This window comes from Microtus pennsylvanicus, chromosome 5 (assembly GCF_037038515.1).
Source record: "Microtus pennsylvanicus isolate mMicPen1 chromosome 5, mMicPen1.hap1, whole genome shotgun sequence".
NCBI classification, from domain to species: domain Eukaryota; kingdom Metazoa; phylum Chordata; class Mammalia; order Rodentia; family Cricetidae; genus Microtus; species Microtus pennsylvanicus.
The window spans coordinates 127214424-127241978 of NC_134583.1; the positions used below are offsets into that span (position 1 = coordinate 127214424).

General features: G+C 39.9%; 1 protein-coding gene across 1 annotated transcript in view; it reads left to right on the forward strand.

Moving 5' to 3' along the window:
• Sorcs3 (sortilin related VPS10 domain containing receptor 3) overlaps positions 1-27555 on the forward strand; it is a 648362-nt gene that overhangs the window by 431147 nt on the left and 189660 nt on the right. The window contains exon 5 of the mRNA XM_075974355.1: positions 13880-13953. Coding sequence (XP_075830470.1) covers positions 13880-13953 — 74 coding nt within the window. The remainder of the gene's footprint in view (positions 1-13879; positions 13954-27555) is intronic.

Below are 27555 nucleotides of genomic sequence, written 5' to 3' on the forward strand. Positions count from 1 at the left end.
CCAGGTAGTCTATTCCCCAAAAGTCTGGATTTCATTTTTAATCATTTATTTTTTAATTTTATGGGGCTAAGATGTCAGTGTTGTTGGAAATTTCAGGACACTCAGATTTGAGAGCCACTGATAGATCTTTAAAGTCTCAAACAGAAGAACCACAGAGCAGATGCCCCCAGCTCATTTTAGCATCCAGGGAAGAGATGCATTAGAAGACAGCGTGCAGATCTTGCCAGAGCTCCGTGCTTTATGCACAGAGCCAATCACCGTAGCTTTTAGAGGGAAGCCTAATTATCTGTGTAATAAATGAATTGTACTTTCAAGGCAGAAAGACCAGCTGTTGCTCTTGATTTTAGCTGAGGCTATATTTTTGCTGGCTCTTCGCATTCCAGTGGTGGTAGCTGAACAGAATGGTCTCAAGTGGAACAGACATTCTGGGTCTCTGCTTGAAGCCCTCGGATAGAGGTGGGAGCAGGTTCCTAGGAGCCAGGGGCCATGTCTTTGATTCTAGCGCACTGGTTCTCAACCTGTGGGCTGTGACCCCTTTAGTGGTGTGAAATGGTCCTTTCACATGTGGCGCCCAAGAAGCTCAGCAAATACAGATATTTACATTGCAAATAATAACAGTAGCCAAATTACAGTTATAAAGTAGAATCAAAAATAATTTTATGGTTTCAGGTTACCGCAACATGAGGAACTGTGTTGAAGGGTCACAGCATTAGGAGGGTTGAGAATCACTGCTCTAGTGGGTCCTGAAAGAATATGCGAATGATCTTCTCATTGCTAAGAACTCCAGGTACTCAGTTGGCCTTGCCCATCTGGGATGTTTTGAGCCTGTTCAGAAATATCTAAACGTCATTGAGAATTGCCTAGAACAAGTTTTCCTTATGTAACCCATCAGCATTGAGACTCTGTTAAACTGCAGACATCTGGGCTCCAGGTCTGACCCACTGAGTTTGAAATTCTAGGATGTGACTCAGTTGTGTATTGTCCATGAAGAAGTGCCTTGGGTACCCTACAGTTCAGGAGTTGTGATTCTGAAGCCAGCCCTTCATCTTATTGACATGAGAATATGGAGGGAGTTACAGTCTTCTTCCAGGGCTGTGGAGAGAGCTTAGGTAGTGAAATACTTCCCTTACAGCTGTGCAAACCTGTGTCTGATCCCTGAAAAAGGCGGGCATGGTGGCATGTGCTTGTAATCTGATCTCTAAGGAAGGGGATACCCATGGATTCAGGATGGTGACAGACCCTGCCTCAGAAAAGAAAATCAACAACACCTGAGAAAAGTGGACAACACCTGAAAAACAACCTCCAAGGTTGACCTTTGACCTTTATAAGTATGTATACATGTGTACATGTGCAGCCACATAAAATGTGCCCCTACGCACGCACATGAACAGACACACAGGTATAGAGTCTCACATGCAGAAATAGACATACATAGCCATGTGCACATGAACATGTCACACACACACACACACACCACTTCAAGCTAGCACATCTGGTTTAATCATGCAGCTCGAGCTTGCACGTAGGTCACACACACACACACACACACACACACACACACACACCACTTCAAGCCAGCACAACTGGTTTAATCATGCAGCTCGAGCTTTCACGTAGGTCACACACACACACACACACACACACACCACTTCAAGCCAGCACAACTGGTTTAATCATGCAGCTCGAGCTTGCACGTAGGTCACACACACACACACACACACACACACACACGCACACACACACCCCACTTCAAGCCAGAACAACTGGTTTAATCACGTAGCTCGAGCTTGCACGTAGGTCTGTGTGTCAGCTAACTAAAACTTTCAGGCACCCATCTTGCTCACTACTCTAAGGTTGGTTGGGTGACTTCTCTGGTCCCGCTTGGATTTGCTTACAGGATAGGGCTCTCTTCCCTCCGGCAGAATAGCGTAGATGTGCTTAGCTGGCAGTGCTAGCGTCCCCACCATCATACTGGTCCACTATTCTGAGAGACCGCACAGAGTGGGGGGCAGTGCCATTCACAGTGCAATCTGAAGCCAAAACAAGTAACAAAGGCAACTTGAGGAAGTCCTTCTAGCTCCTCCAGGAGATGCTAAAACCCCTTGACAAACGAAGGACTCGCTTCCTAGGGGCATAAATCTACACAGGTGCCTCTCAGTCTTGGTTCTCTCCCCAGCAAGCCAGTTCCTTCATAAAACATCTTGCACAAACGTTAAGGAAACAGTAGTGCATACCTCCTGGCTTCTATGCCTAAGATTATTGCTCTTGGATGAAGAATCAAACACCCACATACCTACCTGAAGGGACTAGAGAACTCATCAAGTTTAAACCTTGTCTGACACTTTAATTTCCTGATAATATCGCCTTAATCAAAGTGTTCATCCGTCTTCTGCTCAGACGCATCATCTGACTCCCGGGAGAACCCGCTGAGATGTGAGGCTGCTCCTCCTGGCCATAGAGAGTTCTTATCATAGAATATTATTTCTTATATAAAGCCCACATTCGCTTCAATCTGAATGGCAGGTTTCGGTCTTCCTTCTGCCATTTGACACTGTGGGGAAGAAAGCTTGGCCCACCCAGATCAACCCTTTCCCACAGTCGGAAACCACGCTCAGTCTCCTTATTAGCTGGTCAGTTTTCTGTCCCGTGTGCCTGTCTTTCCTCTTAGGGTGAACTTGTGAGCTGCTTCAGTGTTTCATTTGCTTTCTTAAAATCCTTTGTTCATTTCGAATGGCGGCTCAGACCGCTATGCTTGTCGAATTTGAAGTCAGCTTTTCTGGAATTGTCCTTGGGAATTCTGACCAAACTTATAATACCATGGAGCTTCGACGTTCCCCTTCAGGAGATGGGGACAGAAAACAGTATCACACAATTAATTATACTATGTCAGATAATCTAGGTGACATATGCTGGGCCAGGGACAAATGCTTTGTGCAGGGGTATAGGAGTGCAGGAGTGCCTGTGTTCAGGAGTGCATGTGTGCAGGGGTGCAGATGTGCAAGGGTACAGGTGTGCAGGGATGCAGGGGTGCAGGAGTGCATGTGTGCGGGAGTGCAGGGGTACATCTGTGCAGGGGTACAGAAGTGCAGGGGTACAGAAGTGCAGGGGTACAGGTGTGCAGGGGTACAGGAGTGCAGGGATGCAGGTGTGCATGTGTTCAGGGGTGCAGGTGCTCAGGGGTACAGGTGTGCATGTGTTCAGGGGTACAGGTGCTCAGGGGTATAGGTGTGCAGGTGTTCAGGGGTGCAGGTGCTCAGGGGTATAGGTGTGCAGGTGTTCAGGGGTACAGGAGTGCAGGGGTACAGGTGTGCAGGGATGCAGGTGTGCAGGTGTTCAGGGGTGCAGGTGCTCAGGGGTATAGGTGTGCAGGTGTTCAGGGGTGCAGGAGTGCAGGGGTACAGGTGTGCAGGAGTGAAGATGTGCAGGGCTACAGGTATGCAGAGGTACAGGTGTGCAGGGATGCAGGGGTACAGGAGTGCAGGGGTGCAGGAGTGCAGGGGTACAGGAGTGCAGGGGTGCAGGAGTGCATGTGTTCAGGGGTACAGGTGCTCAGGGGTACAGGTGTGCAGGAGTGAAGATGTGCAGGGCTACAGGTATGCAGAGGTACAGGTGTGCAGGGGTACAGGTGTGCAGAGGTAAAGGTGTGCAGGGATGCAGGGGTACAGGAGTGCAGGGGTACAGGAGTGCAGGGGTACAGGAGTGCAGGGGTACAGGTGTGCAGGGGTACAGGAATGCAGGGGTACAGGAGTGCAGGGGTGCAGGAGTGCAGGGGTACAGGAGTGCAGGGGTGCAGGAGTGCAGGGGTACAGGTGTGCAGGGGTACAGGATTGCAGGGGTACAGGAGTGCAGGGGTGCAGGAGTGCATGTGTTCAGGGGTGCAGGAGTGCATGTGTTCAGGGGTGCAGGTTCTCAGGGGTACAGGTGTGCAGGAGTGAAGATGTGCAGGGCTACAGGTATGCAGAGGTACAGGTGTGCAGGTGTGCAGGTAGGCAGAAGTGCAGGTGCTCAGGGGTGCAGGGTTCTTTCTGTCCTTTGTTTTACTTCTGAGTAAATGACTTTGTCTAGGCCCAAGCTGCTGCCGAGAGCCACATCTGGGTCTGTGTTCCTACTGCAGCAGGGGTCCATGTGGATATCCATGGCCTGTGCTGCAGCCTGAAGCCCTGTTGACGTCCCTGGCCTGTGCTGCCTCCAAGAGCTATAATAAGGTTCGTGGCCTATGCAGCGACAGAAGGCCATGTGATATCCATGGTCGATAGGGCCACTGGAGACCATGCTCAGGTCTATGGTATGTGTGACGCTGGAGACCATGTGGATGTCCTCTGTCTGTGCTGTTGCTAGGAACCACATAGAAGCCCGTGATCCGTGTTCCCACATACTGCAAAGGGTAAGGAAGCTACTTTTGTCGTGGTTTTGGTGAACACAGACTCAGTTGAGAAGGAGGGGCAAAGAAGGCTTCTGTGACAACCCTCACCCCACCTCCACCCCAACATGTAACAGCCTAGACAGATAGTCATTGAAGAGAAATCTTAAAAATTGTGGTAAGGTCTCCACAGCTGAGGGCTTCCAGTGGACATACAGGTGGAGAGGACTCAGTTATCTTTAAGGGGCTGGCCACAGGGAATTTGACCATGCTCCAGTGAGTACGTGGACAGCATGAATTAGACATTTTAAATTTTTCATTGTTTTTTTTCTTTTTTGTGGGAGGAGATCCCAAGAGTGGGGGGGAAGACCTGGGAGGACTGGGAAGTGACTGCGCTTGAGGCTCATATGTGAAATTCCCAAATATTCGGTAAAAATGTTATGAAAAAATGATTTTGAAAAACACACTATTTTACTTCTAATTAGGAATGAAAAAATATATCACAACAATTTAAAAATAGGCAAGAGTACATGAATTTTAGAGGGAGCAGTGTGGGGGCACATGGGAACAGTTGGAGAGAGGAAAAGGGGAAGATGCAATTATAGTTTAATTTCAAAAATATTTTAAAATCAAAGGATTTTGCGTTTAAATGAACTTACATTTTCTGACACAGTCTTACTCCTAAAAACCTAAGCAACTTTGGATGCCTGTATTTCTACAGAGACATGTGTTTCCTTCTGCAAGGACAATGGAGTCTTCATTTTTTTCTGAACCGAAGGTGGCTGTTATTGTTTAGACAAAGATATTGATTTAAATTAAACATGATCTAAAATGTAAGTTCTCCTTGGCTTAGAATTAGGTAGATCTAGGCCTCTGGGAAGAAAAAACAAATGTGAACTTGGATTAGAGGTTAAGGCCAATTGAGCAGTGTCGAGGGGTGGGAAAGTGGGCGGGAAATCACGTTAACAATAGTGCGCTATATGAAGCCAAAGCCTTTAAGGAAAGAGGAAACATGGGTAATGGGCAGGGAGGAGAATGTGAATCACACCAGTGCAGTCGTCTCACTTCGCCGAGAAACAAGCCTTTTTGCTCAAAGGGTATGGCTTAATACGAGACGTTTCTGAATTGTAATATATAAATATGAATAGACTCTGATTGCAGAGGGAAATGGTCAAGGGAATAGGACTGTGGAGACAAAAGAATGAATTTTAGTAAATACTACATAAATTGTTTGCAGGATTGTCTTACGTGACTATTAGCCTAGAAAATACTCTCCAGCATAAAAGAGGATGAAATGAATTGCGAAAATGATTTGTAAATAAAGGAGCTAGCTAAACTCAGGATACAATGTCAGCCATTCGTGGCTGGCCCAAAATGAGCCGTTATTCCTCCAAGGTTATATGAACTTGTTTTCCTTTTAACATCAAGCAACTACCAAAAAAAGTCATCATAGTTTTCAGTAAAATGAACATTGAGCTTGAGTTGGGCCACTAGGTTTTGAATTTCACTTCACAGCTAACCAGCTGTGTCATTACGCAGGTCTGCCAGGTTCTCTGATGCATCATCCATGTGTGTTAAAGCGCCTGTCTGGACCATCTCCGGAGCCTCTTATAGTTGTTAAAAGTGATGGTTCTCTGGACCTACATAGCTGGCCAGCTGAATGTAGCTTCTGGCAGCATTTGGAGAAGTCAAAATCATAGATGGGATTTTTCTCTTCTAGTGTCTTATGTTATACCTAGGGAGCTAGTCTGAAGCATTCCCTCTAGACACGATATGCTGTCCCTAGTTCTGTATCTGGCATTTTTCCTCAAAGTAGACCTGGAAAAATATTCCCCTGTGCAGGAAGAACTGAAATAGGTGTGTCATAGGTAAAGGATACTTTTTGATCCAGGTAGTTGAAGGTTTGTGAAGAATTTTATACTTGATTCTAAGCACATGCATATTTTACAAAAGACTGCAAAATATGCTCAGAATTTTTAGGTTGAGAATGAGAGATATGGGCACATTTGCCTGTTCAGACAGCTCAAGGTCAAACCTCAGATTCCTGGTGGAATTCCTTATTCTCTTTGGCGTTTAGGTATGCTTTGACGGAAAGCCATGAGAAGTGCTGAGTATGGAACTGTTTGTTTTATCTATAGGATGCCCTGCCACCACCTCCACCCCAGCTTCTTTCAGATTTTACGAAGTTTTCTCTAAAAGCATTTCCTTGTTCTATAATTATAATTTGCTTTTTTGTGTTTATGATTAATAAACCAGCTTACATTGCCTCCCTGTTTTAGTCTCCCTCACTCTAAAAGCCAGTCTCCAGGTCTCTTACACCCTCACAGCCTATTTTTGTCATGGTGTCTCCCTCCCTTCCTCTTGAATCCTTTAGACCATGTCCTTTGGATCTCTTTCCATCTCTGCTTTATCATTGAGGTCTGGCCCTTGGATCAGTGCATGGTGATCTGGGCCAAGTGAACTGTACTCTCGGAGCGGATGACATCATCCTTTTGTTTTATTTCTAGCATCTCTCCTAATGATAAGAACGCTTCATCCTGGTTATCTGCAAGATTGAAGTGGGACTAAACTTCAGGCCAAAGCCAACTCATCCATGATGACTCAACTTTGAGCCATCCCAGGGGCCAAGCTGAGCATGCTCTTCCTTGCTTCTTGAGTCTTGTGCACAGCACCTACCTGCTGGCCCATCTCTCTTCCTGCCTAGGTGTTGACTTTCTAAGGATATCAGAATGCTCTGTTACTCGTAAGTTCATCACACTTGGAATTGTAAGGCTTTGAGCACATAGTAGGTATTCGGATAATACTAAATAGACTGGCGAATAAAATGTTCTCAATTTACTGACTACAGGTGATAATTTGTCAGTTCTAAGATTCCCAGCTAACTCAGTCAATAGCAATTCCAATGTTAAAGAACAATATACATATTTAAAGGGAATGTGTTCTATAATTTAGAGACTTAGAAATGGGATAAAAGAAACTTTGTGGGGGAGATTCTCAGACAAAATATGAGATGCTCAATTAAATTTGAATTCAAATACCAAGTGTGTATCTATTATTTCATGAGGTACACATAAAGTGTTACTAATATTGTTTTTTTATAAAATTCAAATTAATTGATAATTGCATATTTTATTTTCTAAAATCTAGCCACCATACTTATTGAGGCAAGTGTACAGGGATGATGAGACTAGAGGCCCTGAGGCAGCATCTTGTCATCTGGGTCAAATCATATCTTGTTTCTGCTGAACTATTTTAGATGTTTGAATTGTTTTCAAAACTATTATGAAATGAAGACTTCAAAGAAAAATCTGAGTTTTTCGGATCCCTTGAAACATGATAAAACCTAATGATACTAGATCAGCTCTCTTTAAGATGAAGTGCAGCTAAGCCCAGTGTTGGATGGGGCTTTCTCCCCGTGGGTTCTGCTTCTTACCAGTGTTGCAGATGAAATGCCTTCTGCCGGCTGTCATCACCTTTACCCTGCGCTGCCCTTAAATTTGAGAGGAAAGAGAAACTCTTTCTGAACCTTCATCTCTAGCAAAAGCAGGAAAATAAAAAACAGCCCAGAGGACCCAGTGTTTCAATATAAATGAGAAAATCTTCCTCTGGAGTAAGCAAGGATCTTTTTCTCTGTCTTAAGTGCCAGCAAGATGAGCCGGTGTCTAACAAGTACAAATAACAATACTGTTCTCTCACAACCCTCAAGCTCTGCGCTATGGGATGCAGGGTCTTGTTCTTTATCTTCACTTGATTGTAAGATCCTTCAAGGCAGACGGTTTTTGCACATTTTATATAGAGATGTAGCCCCCAACCAAAACATAATGGTTGGCTCTTAATTGATGTATGATTTGTATTTTTAAGTAGTGAATAAAGGAAACCATCAGACTGAAAGATTAAAAACAAACCCAATGGCTTTCTTCAAGAAGGGAAGAAAAGCATTGCCCTGTGTAGAGTGACAGAGCTGAGGGACCAGCGTATGTCTCTTTGAGATGGATGTCTTCATGGGGAAAACATCTGTCTCCCAAGGACTGAAAACAAAGGCAGAACTTTTAGAACTTGAGGGAGTGTTGCATGGGGTTTGTCCTCACTGACAATGAAACCAAAGATTCTTGAGAGATTGTTTGATGCTGCAAGTAGAGGCCTGTGTTGGAAATGGCCCCCTGGAGCCATGTGGTCCTGAATTCTCTTTGTTTTCTAAAAATATTGCTGTAATCCAGTGCTTCTCCATGCAGCCCCTTATAGTCTAGCCAAACCCTCCCACACTTACCTTTGTGCTACCGAAGAAAAAGGCAGAGAGCATTTTGTGTGTGTGTGTGTGTGTGTGTGTGAGAGAGAGAGAGAGACAGAGACAGAGAGAGAGAGAGAGACAGAGAGAGAGACAGAGACAGACACACACACAGAGATTGATTTAGAGTTGATGAGAAGGGACCCGATGGTTTTGTAAATTTTAGAGAATCCTCCTGCCACTGACCTTTACACCTAGCTTGCTTATTTTATTTCAGAGACAACATTTTTCATAAGTATAAGTCACCTAAATTCTGTAGACTTTTGTGAGCATTTAAACATCGAGTATAGACTTCCTGTAACTGAGACCTTCTATATGGATGGGTTCCAATCTACCCTTTCCTTCTCAGTTGTCTGGAGGGAAGCTGACCTGACACCAAATTCTCCTCTGAAAACACATATTTTATTGCCTCTAAGTGACTATGTTTGTTATTTCCTCCTGATTACTATCAATCCAGCATTCTTATATAATGTCTTTGTGGTTCAGGATTTCTGAAAATCCATGGGGCAGATAAATGATGAGTATATGTCTTTCCATCACAGAGACAACAATCTGACTCTAAACCAGACATTTGCCCATGTAGCTAAGGCCTCAGTAGAACTAGGCAGCTGCAGAGATGCATCGAGATGTGATCATGCTCTCCTTCCAGCCGCCTGCTCCCTTAGTATGCAATGCCTGCAGTACTTTCCTAGAACTGATGCAACAAAACACCGCAAGCCACAAGATTACAGCCACAGAAACCTATTGTCTCGTGTCGCTGGAGGGTAGAACTCTAAAATCAAGACATTGGTGGAGTTCCAAACCTACAGAGGATCCCTCCTTTGCCTTTTCCTTTGCTAGTGTCTAGTGATTGTCAGTCATCAGAGCCTTACAGTTGCTTTCCTCTGACCCTCTGTCTTCATGTGATGATCCCTCTCTGTGGCTTTCCATTGTCCTCCATGGGCTGCTGTCTTTCCCATAGGTGGACACAAGTCACATGGATAAAGAGTCACCCCAATTATCTCAATTTTACCTCAATGCATCTGCAAAGACCCTATTTGCACATAGAAATAACCTTTCCATACACTGGCAATAGAGGACTTCACCATGTCTCTCTGTCAGCTTATAGTAATACCAGATACTTCTAGAGATCTCGCATTAATTTATTTAATTTAAATTCCAGATATAACATGCTGCTCTCCCCACAGAAGATTCTGTTGATTAAATTGCCTCTTTAGTCCATCAGCTCTCAGATGCCATTCCCTGGCAGGAGGATATAACCAGGGAGCTAATAACTGAATCAATAAGGAAAAGAGCTTGTTCTTCCATATTTCCAGCTTCGCCGATGCCTCATTCTGGAGTGTGTTGTTTTTGTTTTTGTTGTTATTGCTGTTATTGTTACTAGGTGTTTGTTAGGAAATGTGAAACCATTTAATTATATACCTATATCTGTATCTTGATACATCAAAGATAGGAAAAAGAATTTTACACACACACACACACACATACACACACACACACACACACATCTTAAATATAGGAAAAGGAAAATAAAACCATCTGATCTCCAGTGATGTCTAGGGATGATGTTATTGTCAGGAGGTAGCATGAATTGGAATATAAGAGAGAATATGGTTTCACATATGTAGCACTTTACAGAAAGGTTTGATTTAAGTGTTTTTACTATTTACAAAGCACCTTATATTTCAATGTTGTTCTGGGAATTTATAGATGAAAACTGTGTAAGTACCCTGTGAGTTGATGCTGCTCATCCAATGAAGAGGGCACCAGCATGTATGACAGCTTAGGGGAAATGCTGTTCTGTGGGAAATGTCCTGTGATGTTTAATTCTAGCTACCTCATGAAAAAATAAAACTTGGTTTTAATTTTTAATTTTAAGAATAAAAATACAATAGTATGTTTATTATAACAAACATTTCTATATAAAATATATGTAGAATAAAACATACTTACATGATTGCTGAAGTATAACATGCATCCACTGCAAAATAACTAAAAATGATGGTTACACACACACACACACACACACACACACACACACACACACACACACAGAGAGAGAGAGAGAGAGAGAGAGAGAGAGAGAGAGAGAGAGAGAGAGAGAGATATTATTCATTGACCTATAATCTAGAGATGGCCATTCATAATATTTTTGACTTATTTGTTCTAGTATATTTTGAGCTTATAATACTTGAATAAACATTGTGTATTTAAATAGTATATCATGAATGTTTTCATACCATTAATGTTCTTCTTACACTTCGTTTTGCAAAATCACTATTTCACCCCTTTTTGGAAGTTACAGTTTTAATTATAAGAGTCACAGGGCTTCCTAATAAGTGAAGATGATACAAAGAAGAAAATCCTACTTTTCCAATAATTTCTCATTGATGACATACAATTCAGGACAGTAGAATTACATGTAAGTTTGTCATCTACTGGCCATCATGCTTCTCCTCTTTGTCACCTAGCTCTTAGGTGAGTGCCAGCAGTATGATAGTTGTTCCGCAGGCTTTCTGTGAGTAAATGGATGCGCGTATGAATAATTAAATGGAGAGGATGAGCAAGTCTTTGAATGAAGAGGCTGGAAAGGCTTGGCTTCTGGTAGAATAAAAATATATTTAAGACTCAGCAACTCACTTTCCGTTGAGAGAGAAGGTAGCTAAGTCCAGGCCTTTAATGAGTGGGAGCCTCTTCTTTCTGTTCATCTGAATCTGCCCATACTCATCACACCCCTTCTTTAATCTAAGTTTTTCAATAAGCCAAGTTTAGGACATTTGTCATTTTGGTCCCTTTGCTCTTACTGTTTTTTCTACTTCATAAATCTGTTGGACTTCCTAGCTACTTGTGTTAGCATCTCTAAAGGACCGGTTGAGGATTTATTTCTTCATGAAACCTCACTGCTCCATTTCTACTTCCATCAATAATTCAGGTCTGTCTTTCCGTGTATGCATGTGTATGTGCTGTGGGGGGTGGCGTGTTCAGTACCAATTTGCCTAACACATGGCATACCTGTATATATTTTTAGAAGAGTTACATATTTGATCTTTAAAGAATTATATGTGAAGAACAGGGACTCCATACAGTGTCATTGACTTAGCTAATCTTAAGCTTAAGAATAGCTGAGAGTAGATGGCCAGCAGAGACCAAGAGGTGGCATGGGGAAATCTAACCAAATGGAAACATTTCTATGTACAGAAAAAGTAAGTTCTGACGATCTGTTTCTCAAAATAATGACATAAATGCATTCTGTGTTTCATTATTTCTAGAAAAGTAGATTTTAAGTATTTTACTATGCAAATGGTAACTTGATGTAATGCGTTTATTGAACATATTTTTATCATTTCACAACGTAAACACACTTTAAAATATCCCATTGGACATTTTAAACAAATAATGCATATAATAATTATTTTTCAATAAAATAGTAAGATTTGCTGTTATATGTCATGTAACTTACTAGTTTAAAGTCAATATTGCTTTATTCACTAAGCTAATACATAAAGGAGCATAGGAGTAGCAGGGACTGGTTTTGCCTATTTTCCCTACACAGAGGATTGGAGACATAGGAATTAGTGCTTAGTATGGAGGAAGAGCACAGTTTGCATAAACACTGTGAGACCTGCTGTAGAGTTGGTGTGCTATGGCAGGGACAAGATCAGTTGAATCAGGAAGGACATCCTGCTTTGCTGTGCGGTTGCTTCAGTAACCTTCAGCATCAAAGGTTGATCCTTTCAGATACAAGATGGAACTGATAGTATATACCCATGACTATCTTACATGCTATTTTGAGAACAGAAGTATATATCGATGATATCAATTTATATGTTTATGTAAGTTTATGGAAGTAATTAATTCTATTCATAGAAAATCATATTTTTCGTGGTGCTACATAAATTGGCATTACTAATCACCGTCTAGCTTTCATTTCAGCTGGGTCTGGTATACTGAAAAGCACAACATGGTGGAATTATTAATACTATCATAGTCATTATTCCTTGTCATTTTTATTCAGTTTTATGTTTTAATTCACTTGTGTGATGGTGACTCATGGTCAGTTTCTTCAAAGTTGTTGACCCACCCTTAATGTGCCATAAAGAGTAAGACTACACCATAACATAAATGGATATGGAATCTGACTATCATAGTCAGGCTTGAGATTCTTTATGATTTGTCCCAGAGTCCTGGAGATCATCTAGATTTTTGTTTTCTTCCACAAGTTGCTATATGTTGTGGCCTGCCTGTTTCTATTTTTAAATTATTGTTAATGCAATGGATATTTCACAGACATTTTGTTTGTATTAAAGTCATATAAATCTTAAATGTATACTATGTTTACCTTATGATAAGTGCAAAGTAAAAATAAGAGATGAGAAAGAAGAGATGTGGAGGCCAGTATTGTCATGGAGTTTTATGTTTTATCTGTGTGTCTGTCTGTTTGTTTTGTTGTCTTCTATCTATCTATCTATCTATCTATCTATCTATCTATCTATCTATCTATCTATCTATCTACCTACCTACCTACCTACCTATCTATCTATCTATCTATCTATCTATCTATCTATCTATCTATCTATCTATCTATCTTGTTTGTGGAGAATGCCACATTTGTGGTAGCCTTGGTAGGATGAGGGCAATTTTCTAAAATAGGTTTATTCTTGCTATCTTGTCAAGGCATGGGGTTGTCATCATCTTGGCATTTCTGGTGGCATTAAAGAGTTCCACTTCATATTAACCTATGTTATGTCAAAATCGCAAAGAAGTCAAGGAGCACAATATGTTGAATATATTATTAGCTTGAATTAATGTATTAAATATATTATTATCACCAGATAGCAACTGGTGAACATTATTATATACATGAGCATTTCCCCTAAGAGTGCAGAACCCACCTGTTTCCTGTCACCACATTCTTCAGGGTGAGTCCTACGTGTAAGGATTGAGGAATTGACTTAAAGCAAAAAAAAAAAAAAAGGCTTGCCTTTATACTCAAATCAAAAGCATCAGTCACTTAACAGCAAGTAGAGGAAGAAGGCACCATGATAATCAAGGAACAATAACGTTCTTGTATTTTTATATTTTTATCTGTAAATGGGGCGTCTGCTTGGATTTGTTGGCACTCTGCTGTTGGAATCGGACGGGAGGCATCTGTGGTGGTATGGGGCACACCTGTGCTCATGTGCACTTTTGGCTACTGACTTACTCAATTCATTCCTTGCTTCACTGTCTTTCAGCTTTACAGCTCGATGGACTTTGGAAGACGATGGCAACTCGTGCACGAGCGCATCACACCCAACAGGTTTTACTGGTAAGCATCTTTGGTACCAACCTTCAACATCCCTTAGATAAAGACAAAGAATGAGATAATAAAGTGGCCAAGCAGTTCTGGGCACCTTCCACTCTAGGGGGATAATGCCTCTTAGTTCTTTGCTGTTCAAAAGAGTTCATGGACCAGCAGCATTAATTTGTTAGAAGTGCAGAGTCTAAGGCCATGTCAGGATTTATGGAATTGGAACACCATTCCTTGGTAATTCTTGTGTGCATTTACTTTGCAAAGCACTGAGATAGAGAAAGTTCATGACCAGGTGCTCTTGGTCAGAAACCAAGCTCTGGTCATGTTGGAAATGTACATGTTTTATGGACCTGTGCTGCAAAACATTGTTTGCCAAAGATGTCCTGTAAAAAAAAATCTATCCAGTTTGTGTCTTTTCATAGCAATTTCTACAGTCAAGTATGTTTAGGTCACAACTTTGAAATGCTATGTCTCCAGACTTGTGACTGTGTTAGGATAGGGAAGACAGAAGGAATTCCAACTGAAGCATCATGCTGTCTTGAAGCCAGTAGAGTCTGTTTCTTTTATCCCTACTGATAGATACTTTAGAAGTCTCTCCGTAGGGCATATGTTGTAAAATGCTTCTGTAAGTGAATTCATGTTTTGAAAAGGAAAATAGCCCTTCCTTCTAATCAGAAAGTGTTTTTATTAACTAATGTTCTTTTAATCATGCACACTATCTTACCATATTATAGCAAATTCAGTATTTCTCTTATACACTTCCCTATAATTGTGAGATTCTTCAATCTTGCTTACTTCAGCAGAAACAATAGATACAGAAATAGGGATGAGAAAGCCTCGGGCAACATATATAATACCTTAAATCATATGCTTAATTAAAAATAATAAAAAATAACGCATTTTAAAGCACTACCTATTTACAACTTATTTCAAATGTCTTATTCTAGTTTCCCTTAAAAAGCCACATGGTTGTCATTTATGCCCTTCATGTCTGTGTAAGTGGGAGATGGTGATGATTGTACTATAGCTACCTTGGACACATGAAGAGTCACACTAACCACCTTACAAACAAGCAGCTCTCCTTTGTATCCACAAAACTATGTCTAGAATTACAGAAGTAATTGCCCATGCACAGGCTAGCAACCCACTAAGTCCTACTGTGCACAGTTCAGTGGAGCTAGAAGAGGAAATTGAATTGCTCTTACTCAACACCTGATCTGCCCTTTGCTATTTTTGCCTCTTGCAGACCGAGTGTTATTTCATCTGTAACTCTTATTATAACTATTATTTTGTTCATCTTTGGAACTATTAATCTTTCGCAGTAGACTAAGACAGAAAAAGGAAATATTGGGTCCTCTGATACTGTAGCAGTATATGCTCAGCTGAAACGGACCAATTTCTCAGAATGTCATTATTCAAGAAAAGAGAAAAACAAAATACCTCTGTTGCTTTGGAATAAACTTGGTGAGGCAGTTGGCCGAGGAGGGGGAAAGCAGAGCAGATAGCATGATCCATGTTGTCGTTACATAATGGAAGTGAGTGGACATAGAACGGCATTTTCCTTTCTTTTGCAAAGATCCAGAGAGGAATATTCCAGCTGCTGCCCCCCCCCCCCCACTTCTTTCTTTTGTGGAGTAGACAGAATAAATCCCGAGGTCCTGATAATTGCATTTCCTCCATGCTCCACTCTGTGCTTCTTTCACATCTGCCCCCATGGGGAAATATAAAAGTTAGTGTCCGTGCTGGCTAGCCAAGTGATAGCTGAGCGTTTCATTTTTGTAATTATCACTTCTCTTCTTTCTGACGCGTAATTGCTGTGATTATTCTTTTAGGTATCGTAGGAGTCATGGAGAAAGAACTCATAGTTTTCTGTCTGTTTTTTTTTTCCACTGAAGGTAGAATCCAAGGTTATCTAAGGTTTTTAATGACTTGTGTTGAGAGCACATGGTTGGTGTATGTGGTAGGCATATCTTCTACCTCTTTGAGAAAATTAGAAGTGTGTATTTCTCTTGATGAAAAACAAACTTTGGCCTTAATGTTCTTTATTTGTCCGTGTTTCCCACATGCATGTCATTGGAAGACTGTCTTGTTCCATAAAGTCACCGAAAGGGAAAAAATTAACATAGGAACACTTGACAGTTTCAGATGTGTGCTTCAGGTATTTAGTTTGTGCAGTAGATATCTCTAAGTATTTGTACTTAAGGCTAGTAAGAATTTTAAGTACTGTATTCATCACCAGTCTTTTGAGGATGACCCCATTAGTCATACATTGTTTTGTGGGTGCATAAATGTGAATTCCATGTATGATGGGGCTGTGCACTCATGGGAATTTGATAACAGCTCAGTGGATCTATTTAAAGCCCAGATTCTACATGGCAAGCACGATATAATTTTCACCACTCTTCATTAATGTTCTTATAAAGTGACAAAAATGAAACCAAACAAGGAGCTGTTCTACAGCTGCTTTAGAGGAGAGCTTCTGTGTGTGGTATTGAGGATAGTAGGGCACATTGGTGGGAAGAGACATGGTGAAGGCAGATATTGAAATAAAAGTCAGGGAGACTTTTAATTTGTAGCTTTTGCACATAGGATGATAGCATGATACATAAGAAATATTCTCCAAATATTGCTATTTATAGCTTGAACATTGACTGAGGGGTTGATACTCATGAATGTGAGCTTTACTCATGAAACCTCCAGTTGATGAGGCTTAGGGAGAAATCTGGGGGAAGGGGATGCACATTGAATTTTAGAGTTGGTTTCTACCAAAAGTGCTGCAATGGTGATTATTGGAATGTCTGAGAAAGTGCTTTATGAGTTCCTGCATTAGCTGAGCCCTCAAGATGGTAGAATAGGATGCAATATGAGGTACAATAGCACTCCAAAATAAACACAGATTATCTAAATAGATTACCAAAAAAGAGGTCACCTAGGAATCTTTTGAGGTAGGATGACCTAGCCATTAGTCATGCTTCAGGAAGAGAGGCAACTGCCTCAAAAACTCTTTCTTTTCTACCAATTGTTCCATTCACTTGATACCAGGACAACAGGTGCTGTCCATCAACCCAGATGCTCCAGAAATGGGAATTTGCAAGCAAGAGCACATAAGAGGAAGTATCTTAATGCTTCCTCTCTGTTCCTCTTAGCCTCTATGTGGGCAGTTAGAGTCAAGTGGGAAGTTTGCCTGTTGGGTTTTCTTTTTGTGTTGCTGTGTTCCACTGGGCTGTGAGTAATTCCTGTGGAAGATACTGAGTAACTGGAAAAATTCTGCAGTAGGAAGATTGTTTTAGTCTTTTCTTTTCTGCGAATCAAATAGAAACACTTAAGGTTCGCAGCTTTGTCTCTCTGGTCCTGCACTTTCCCTGGGTGTTAACCGTCTGTGGGCACTTTTTTTTTTCAATGAGATCACACAAGTATTACTAGCTTTCTAGTACTCTGTGTACCTGGACTGGCCTCCTAGTGCCTCTGATTTTTTTTATAGGACCTCTGTGTATCATCTTGTGGAATGATAAAAGAATATCTCTAGCATGCTCTCAGTGTATCTTCCTTTATTACCTCCAGAAATGGCAAATGGCAAGACATTCTTCGTTGTCACTATAGGAAAAATTCTGACAAATAATTAAACCCTAAGATGATAGGGACTTCAACTCTGCTGTATTTATCTAAAGATATTTGGATTATAACATGGACTGGTCTTGAGAATTAAGTCCTTTAAGATGTCAGCTGATGTAGACATTCTAGATGATACATATTATGGGATCTCAAAGATTGCTGTTAGATTTGTCTTGGTGCCTGAATAGACTGGTGCAGGCTCAAGGGTGACTGGTATAGAAGGACAGATATACTGGGATCCATGTCTAAAGTGTGTTGCACATTGTCCTATACAACTTTTTTGTTGGAGGAGACCCCAAAATAATCACACAGAAACTGTATTAATTAAATCACTGCTTGACCCATTAGCTCTAGCTTCTTATTGGCTAACTCTTACATATTAATTTAACCCATTTCTATTAATCTGTGTATCGCCATGTGGCAGTGGCTTACCAGGTAATGTTCCCAGTGTCTGTCTCCTGGGACTCCATCGCTTCTCTCTGACTCTGCCCTTCTTCCTCCCAGTATTCAGTCTAGCTTTCCCTGCCTACCTAAGTTCTGCCTTGCTATAGGTCCAAAGCAGTTTCTTTATTTATTAATGGTAATCACAGAACACAGAGGGGAGTCCCACATCACTTTTTATCTCTTTCTGAAGACCACCAGGGTCAGTGCAAAGAAGAAGAAATCAAAACAGGCCAAAATGGAGTATTCTCTGAGGGAGTAAGCAGTGATATGGACAAAATATATTTCTATCATTTAAAACTTGCTTTTCAAATCTTACTGAAATCACAGGGATTTTATTTTTGCTTGTTTATTTTTGTTTTCTTTACATTCCAATGTATATCAAATAATAATATGAGCTTATTTACAGCTATTTACTTTCTTCTTGTGACACATGGCCTTCAGTATGCCTCCATGCAATGATTTCTGCCTTCTGGTATTCTGTCTTTTCCCCCATTCCTAGTTCAGGCTAGGTTTAGTGTAGCGACTTTCTAGTGAGCACATTGTGGAGGTGATGAAACTTCTCCATGGAGATAGATTACAAGAAGACAGTGATTTTCATCTTGGGTGTATTCTCATGTCAGCTTGTTCAGAGCAAGTCATGATGTTGTTTTGTACTATGAGAAGGGCTATATGCCAAGGAATTGAAGGATATTCCACAGCTTGTAAGGAACTGGGCTGTCGGATGGATAGTTCAGTGCTAACTAGAAATTGAAGGCTGCTCTCAGATGTACGAATGAGCTGGGAAGTGGACCCCTCACCAGCCACGCCTTCATGTGATACAGAAATTCTTGCTGATAGTTTGAGAGAAACTCACGAGAGGTACTTTGTGTATGATTCCACAACTCTGACCCAGAGAAATGGTCAACTTAACTTTTCTTTTGGGTTTAGTTGGTGGTAATTTGCTACAGCCAGACAATTGGTTCTTAAGTGTGTGTTTTGGGGTATGAACTTTGACTTCTGCTCACATATACTGTTCTTTGTTCATACACTACTTGTGTCTAGCACTGTATCCTCTTTGATGTCAAACTCAGATGTTGCACTTGGCCAACCGTTTGGTTCTAGTCTTCCCAAATACAAATATTACCATGTCTCGGAGTTCTGTTTACCTGACTCTCAGACTATATGGAGTTTGAATTAGTTAACAGACTTAAAACTCTGTCCTTGGTGTGAATGAGACTTACTTACTATAGTAACCCTGTTTTCTATCTTCTATTATTTTGCCTTTGACACATAATTGAAATTCTTCTAATATTTTTGATTGTATATGCACACACACAAACACACACACGTATATAGATGGAGCCATATGCACACCTACCCATTCAGAAAAGTACGATTTTCAGTTAAAGCACAAGAGTCTCATTTATCCATGTTCCAGATACCCATCTTAGTCACATGACAGCTGTGGTGTGAAAAATGTAGGAGAATCAGGAAGTGGAAGTAGGGAATAAATGCTTGAAAATAATCTGGCTAGAATGGCTGCTTACCCCATCATCTAAATTTAAACTCTCTTGATTTCATTGTTCTAGAACCGTGGGTCAAATATCAAATATTTACATTATGATTCATAACAGTAGCAAAATTACAGTTAGGAATAAGCAGTGAAATAATTTTATGGTTGGGAATCATCACAACATGATAACTGTATTAAAAGAACACAGTATTAAGAAGGTTGAGAACCACTGCTCTAGAACGTAATCTATAACTTGCTTTGAAACCAGTCTCTTTCTATTCAGCTAAGAATTTATCTTGCGTGTAGATTATGATCCTGAAGTACCAACTGCTGAGTCATTCTTAAGGTATTAATGCATTATCCCCAACAGAGACAGAGTTAAGGAATGGGCAGAAAGCCTTGAGATTGTTTCCTGGAAAATCAAGATCTTTTCAAACAAAGTTAACGTTATAGGCTGAATTTTGGATGCAGTCTCCAAATGTGCATCCACGATTTTGCAAACATAGTCATTTGCAATCTCAAGTAATGGGATTTAGGCATCGACCTGATATAAGGGATCAGATTTAGAGGCCTTTTGCAAGGCAGGGTATGCCACAAATAATATTTAATTCAGCTCCCACTTACATATTTAAAATGGTGTAGCAATTTAAAAATACATTATATTCAAAATAATACATGCAAGGTCAGGAAGGGAGATATGAGAGCTCAGCTTGCAAGTAGAAACTGGGTTTTGCTTGGCTGATGGAGGCCACCCATCCTGTGTGGCTGCTATAATCTTAGAAACTGAACAAAATCCACTCTCAAAAGATAGCCATTGTCATCAGCAACACCCCAAGTAGAGTAAAGCCTTTGAGGACTGTAATTTCCCTGGAGCCACACAGCTTACGGAGTGATAGCAGGCTAGTCGGAGAAGCTGAAAACAAACATTGATGGCGATGAATTGTTCGGCACTTTCATGAGTAGGGAACAGGTCCGGGAGGAATTTGTGGAAAGAAGAGGAAGATGTGGAGCTGAGCCTCTCAGTCACAATGTAACAAACCAAAGGCATGGATACTGTTTACACTGCAGGCCATGTATCAGGTTATAGATAGGGAAACTGCCCCTCTCCAAATCTGAGTGCTTAATCCCACTTGGTCTAGAGCCATGCGTTAGATGACCCTAGCAATAGACGACCCTAACAATAGACGACCCTAACAATGTGTTATAGACTGTGAGTCTCAAACAGCAAACATTCATTTCTTTCTTGATTTAGAAGCTGAAGTCTCCAGTCAGTGTACCAACATGGTTGTCTTTAGTAGAGACACCTCTAGCTCACAGCAAGGCACCTTCTCTAAGTTTCTTCAGTGTGCACTGATAACTCATATTCTGAGTTAACTTATTGCTCCTTGAGGGTCCCACCTTTCAAATGTAATTGCCTCTCCAAGCCCCATCTGCAAATACCATCACCCAGGGAAGACTTCAGCATAGGGATTGTGGTGTCACAATTTAGTCCACAGTTGGGTATAGAGCAGGAAAGAACTCAGAAAGGAATGGGAGAATTCTACAGGAAGATCTGTCAGGAAAATCTCTGCAGCAGGAGTTGGTATGACCTGTAGAAGATGAAGAGGAAACGCCAGACCTAGGTACACACCTTTTAAAAACACAAATGAACTGCTCTAGTAAACTCTAGCTTTTCTGGTTGTAGATGTAATAAAGCTTTTGCAGACATTCAGGTAACTGTCCCACAAATACTTAGGAAAAAAATATTTATTTCTCCTAACCCTTTCCTCCTACACTGTAATATAGATTTAAATGTATATTTAATTTTTTCCAGGGTTGTGATAATGCTGTTTATAAAAATTTTTATCTTGTTAGAGTGAAATTGAATATTTTTCTGTACAGCCCTCTGATCTTTGTAAATGTTATTCAAAATGTGCTTTGTATTTAATTGATGGCTATATAATAATTTAATAATTCTTTGTCATTATATTGATCTTGCTTCTTCAGTTTTACCCTTAAAGAAATTGTTACAATGTTTTGAAAACCTCAAAGTAATTATCCTAGCATTTATTTTTATTTTTCATGATGGATTATTAAAACAATATAGGCAAATATTAGTGCACCAAATTCTTCTACAGGAAGTATGGGCCAATTTTTACTCTAATGAAAACACCGTTTTATTGCTTCTTATGTAAATTAATTTTTAAAGTAATTAAATTTAATATGCAAAAATGGATTTCTTTGTTTTACTTTGCATTTCCTGGTGAGTTTGTGCTGAAGTCATGTATTCTTATCTGCTGTAGTGTCTATGTGACCGTCTGCTCTTTCTTTAACCTGGGTTCTGGCAATGCACGCTCTTCCCTTCCTTTCACTTTCGCCCTGAATTTGTCCTTCAGTTGTTCGTTGTTTAATGATTTTTAACATTTTTTTTACTTGAAAAATGTCATGTTCTTAAATCTTTTCATTTCTTCCATCAAAGTGTCTCCTATTACTTTACTTTTAGGTAGTACTTTGACCTATGATCTCAGAAGTATTAACTGATGTTATTTTTAAATCTGACACTCTTGTCAAATAGTATAAATATAACAATATGTGTTGGAGAATACATGACATAAATAGGCTGAGCCATCTACATTATGGTTTGGAAAGTGACTACTAACCATCAAGTATTTTATCCTATTACAATGCAATATTTTAATAAATGGCCAGGTTAATGTACATTTTAACAAAATTATAGTATATTAATTTTGTTAAGTAAAATAAAATAAAGTCTAAGAAACATTTTCCCAATTAATCATGTGCCCATATATTAGGCCATTTTCCTCTGACGGTTTATTACAGGGGAAACTATTGCCAGAGATCAGACTTTTGAAGATGGTGACTTTTTTTCATCTGTGCCAAACTATGCTCCATTTAGTTACTGTTTATGATGAATACAGTTTCTTTTTAGGTGGGTCTTTCCCCAAAATCATAACAATATAAGAATAGAACCCTAATTATTTTTCTTGGATGAAAGCAGAAAATATTTCAATTTTGAAATCAAATTCTGGTTATAATTTGGAAGTTAATGGACAAATTTCTCCCCCCCAAAACTTTCTCATGTTCCTTTGTTTGTTATCATTCAAATTCATGGTATCTTTTTCTTTCATTGTTCCATACATGTGTGCACATGAATGTGAGTGTTTGTGTGTCTAATAAAAATTAACTATAAAGTTAATAATCAAATAGCAAATTTTAAGAGGTCAATTGAAAGAAATTTTTATCCTCATTAATTTAGTAGTTAGTGACACTAAGAATATGTTTTTTTAAATTTTTTTTGTTTGGTTGGTGTTTTGAGACAAGGTTTCTATTTATTTATTATATATACAATATTCTGTCTCTGTGTATGTCTGCAGGCAGAAGAGGGCACCAGACCTCATTACAGATGGTTGTGAGCCATCATGTGGTTGCTGGGAATTGAACTCAGGACCTTTGGAAGAGCAGGCAATGCTCTTAACCACTGAGCCATCTCTCCAGCCCTAAGAATATCTTTGAAACTAAGTAAGTTAGGTTCATCCGCATAGGCATTTCATCCTACTTTAAGTTCCTATGGCCCAATATTTTGGATCTGGTCCTCCAGTAATCAGCATCCAGCTTATTATTATGCTTGTATAACTGTTATTTTCTGAGAAAAAACATTTTCCACTTGATACCAATAATAAAATTGAAAAGGTTACAAGCTGAAGGTCATGTTTGTCAGATCATCTGTGCTTCAGCAGGAAGACAGAACCTCAGGAATGACAAGGGTGGTTTCCAAACTATGGAACACAAAAGGGTATAAAAGGAACTATTAAGATTACTTAAGGGATGAAAGACTCAGGTTATCCTGGTATGATGAGTGAGGGCAGCTTGGGGGAGATAGGATTGAAAAACCCTGAATAGTGTATTGGATTGTCCAGTAAGAACATGAGTGCAATTGGAACAAAGTCATAGGGTGTTTGAATAAAGCTGCTTGAATGTGAAGTGTTCCCCCATAGACTTTTGCATTTGAATAACTGGTCTGTGGATGTTTTGGAGAGTTGTGGAGCTTTGGGGACTATGGCCTAACTAGTAGAAATGGGTTTTTGGGAATGGGCTTTGAAGATAACAAGCTTTTCTGGTTCTTGAAACAAGCCATGTTTCAAGCTTCCAACTCCAATCACCATGCCTCTGATTACTGTCATACATACCATGCCTTTCTGGACTGATGTCCCCTGAAACCGTGAACCAAAAAAAATCATATCTCCCCAAATTTATTTCTTTCACATAATTTGTTACCGAGACCAGGAAAGTGACTACTTGGGAGAACAGTTTGTAGACTCACTGGCAAAGGGCTTCTTACCTTCTGTTATTAGAACATTTTGAGATAGATAATTAATTGTCTTATGTATTAAATATACTTAGCCAGATCCCCCAGTTATGACAACTTTATTATGCCTGAATTCATTGCCAAACTTTGTTCTCTCCCAACTTCTCCCTAAAGAATCAGTTTGTTAAGGAAAAAAGAGTTAATATTGAGGGACATTGACAAATAAAGCTGAGAAAGTAGACCAGATATGAACTGTGCTGTTCCTTACATGCTAGAGAATGCTATGGAGTTGTTTTCCTGGTTAATGGAGAACATTCATCTCTTGTGCAGAAGAATGACATGCCATTCAAATTTTATGAAGATCTATTCTTGCTGGGGATGATCACATGTGTTTTCTGTGAAACTCTGTCGATGGAAGATGCTAGTTTTTTATCTCATGATAGATGTTAGTCTTCCAAGACTTTCTGATCCCAAGTTCCATTCACCATTAAAATGTTATACAATTGTAAACTTCACAAGTATTCATTTGAGGTTGGGCAGGTCCTCAGTGGGTAAAACAGTTGCAATGTGAACACAAGGGTGTGATTTCTGGTTTCTAGCACACATAGTACCTGGATACATCTCTAAGATCACAGAGCTCTTGTGGCAAGGGGACAAGTGGGAATTTTGTAGTTCTCCGTCTGTCTCTGTCTCTGTTTCTCTCTCATACACATTGTTAAAGGAAATAAATGATAAATTTAAAAATACAGCTCATGCATATTTATTGAAAAGGATACATTTTTGTCCTTATTGATACACTAACATTAAAGAATTTTATTAAACGCAATCGTTTTAAACCAGCACTTTGATTATTTTGTCTTCTAGTTTTATACACCTGAAAATAAATTCTCTGCAAATTATAGTCAAGAGTGCATCTTTATTATGCCTTTTTAAAAAGTCGCACTTAAACCAAAACAGTTTTATGCATGCATGGTATTCGTGCAGATGATTTGGGTGGTGGCAGACTAGCCCACTGAATTGATACATTCCTATTCTTATGGAAGGATTATGTAGAGGTAGGTGTGGAAAGGACCCTGGGAGATTATCTGCTCTAATGATTTCTCCAACAGTGTTCTTGGAAGCTCTCTCCAGGGCCTGGTAAATTGTCCCTGAGACAACGTGAGGCTCAGAGAAGCCTGTGGGGTATGCAATGAATATGTCCTTAGCCCCATTTTTTCTTCAGTCAGAACTACTCAGATTCTTAATTTGTTTTATACACCACACTCCAGCGAAAGGTTTCTTTTAAAGTCAGAAGACTATTCATTAAAGAAGCAGAGGAAGTGGGGGTGTCTAGAAGGAGTTGAGAAAAAATATACTTTGTGAAATTCACAAAGAACTAATAAAATGAGGTATATAAAAGAAGCAGATGAAAAGTTTGGAAAATACACACATTTTCATTGTTTTTTTTTATTATTCTGTGGAAGGCACATATTAGTTGGACACTCTTCATATTTTCTCCTCAGTACTCCTTATACTACTCTGAAATGTCTAGTTCTACTTGGATGGTATAAGTTTTTGCCAGACCCAATACACTGGGAGCATGATGTAAGTAAGGTCAGTACCTGAGACCCATGGCTCTCTCAATGGACAACTGTGATTTGGCAAGACCATCTGTCTATAATACCATGGACATGATTTCGGAAAATTGAGCTCTAATCAATAAGGCTAAGGCAGGAGAGGGTGAGAGGCTGTGGAGGTGGGAAGGGTGGTACATATCACAGTGGCCGCTCAACGACTCTAGTTTGTCCTGTTCAGAAGAGGACTCCTGAATAAGAAGAGTCCCTTGAGCAGTTACACATTTTCTTCTATCAACATACTGCTTTCCAATCACAATGCTTTTCTTCTTCTCTAAGCAAATACTAAGTATCTATGAGTCTAGCAACTCTAAAGCTTTGCCACCTTGTTTACCTTTATCAAGGAACCCATGGTACTGCTCCTCAAATCAGGAAATATCCTTTACCTTTGGACAGCTCCTCCTCATCTGCTCTTTAGAAAGACAACATGAATGATAGAATAAGAACCTTCCCTGTCTTTTCCATTTCCCTGCCGACGGGTCCTGTCATAGCCAGGCCTTCTCCAACCTTTAACTTAACAGGATTGCAGAATGCTGTCAAGTAATTTGTGCAGTGTTACAAGGAGGCAGAGAGAAGGGAGAGCGAGCATCCCCTTGGGGACCCTTCCTCTGCCCACTCAGCAGTTTGGATAGACGCATAGAGATGGAAACATTGAAAAGGTCAGACTTGTAACCAGTGCCAGTGTGATCTATAAAAAGGCACCAACACATGCGGTAATTGCTAAAGAGGAGACCTAAGGCACTGGGCTTTTTTAAGTGGGATGGCCATAAACTTTTTCAAGCAGTTCTCGGAATGGGAGATCCTACTTTATACATCTCTTAATATCGCTATTGTCATTTGATAAGTGTCATTTAAAGAAGTAACAGTGAAATACAGCTGTCCCTCAGAATCCATGGATCTAATGATCTTGTACATAAATTTATAATGCTCACCTATAACATCTTTAGTAATGTCTTAAATAATTTCTAAATTTCTTCTAATACTTAGGATAATAAAAATACTATGTAAATCTTTGCGCTATACTGTTCTAGAGAGTAGTGATGATAAGACTAATACCTAATCAATACAGATACAGTTTTCACCTGCATGCTATCAGTCTCTTGTTGATTGAGTCTCTGAATGCAGAACACGTAGAAGTGGATGGATAATTGTTGAGTAAAAGACTAGAGTTATGTCTCTCTGCTGTCCTCCTGTAGAAGAGATTGAAAATATGCATTTTTTCAATGGGAAGAAACATTTCTTTCTTTCTTTTCAGATTCTTTGATTTTGGTTTCAACATGTTGTTGTATTTATTGAGAATTTTCTCAGAACTGAGAAGAACTCAAATTATTAGTTCAAATCCATGGCCCCTGAGTGTAGCAAAAAGAACACTTGATTAATTGCCAAGGCTTCTTGTTTCTTCTCATTTTACCTTACCTCGGATACTCAAAGATTCCTCTGAAAGCCCCATTTATAAGCTTCAGAGGCCAGGTAGAAGCTGGCAGATGCCCAGTCCTCTGTGCTCATCCTGAGACTCTCTTACCCTTTGCCTGATTGTTGGTCTTCATTGGTAGAAATCTCTTCCATCCCTTCAATGGTCACCAGCAACCTGTTTAATCAATGGTGTTTGAGGGAGAACCTGCAGTATATTGGCCTTAATTACCTATGGAAGTGCAGATTATTGAGCCCAACCCAGAAATTCCAATTCTCGATGATTAGACATGGGCTTCAGGAATTGAGCCCCTGTTCCTTAGCAGATTTAATTTGCACAGCCAGAGAAGGTGGATAGAGGGTCATTTTGAAAACTAGGAAGTCAGATCTGTCAGGTTAGTACAGACCAACTCTCGTGATTATAATCCCTTTCCTTTCTGAAAGCTCCTGAAATCTATAGTGAAAGATTTTTTTTCCATCCCAAGCCAATAAAGACATTGTCACCTCCAGGCAATTTGAAAAATTGCATATACTCCTGCCAAATGAGATAACATATGTAAGTGTGCTCTGAAAGTTTCAGAGGATTATTAAAATGCCTTGTATCAATAAAATATAAGCCATTATTAAAAGAAAGTCTGTAGTTGTTTTGAACCCCATGGCGTGAATAAGGTTACTGATTTCCTCTTGATGTTTAGAAGTAGTTGCCAGGGAATTCCATTTAAGGAACAGTTTTGAGCTCC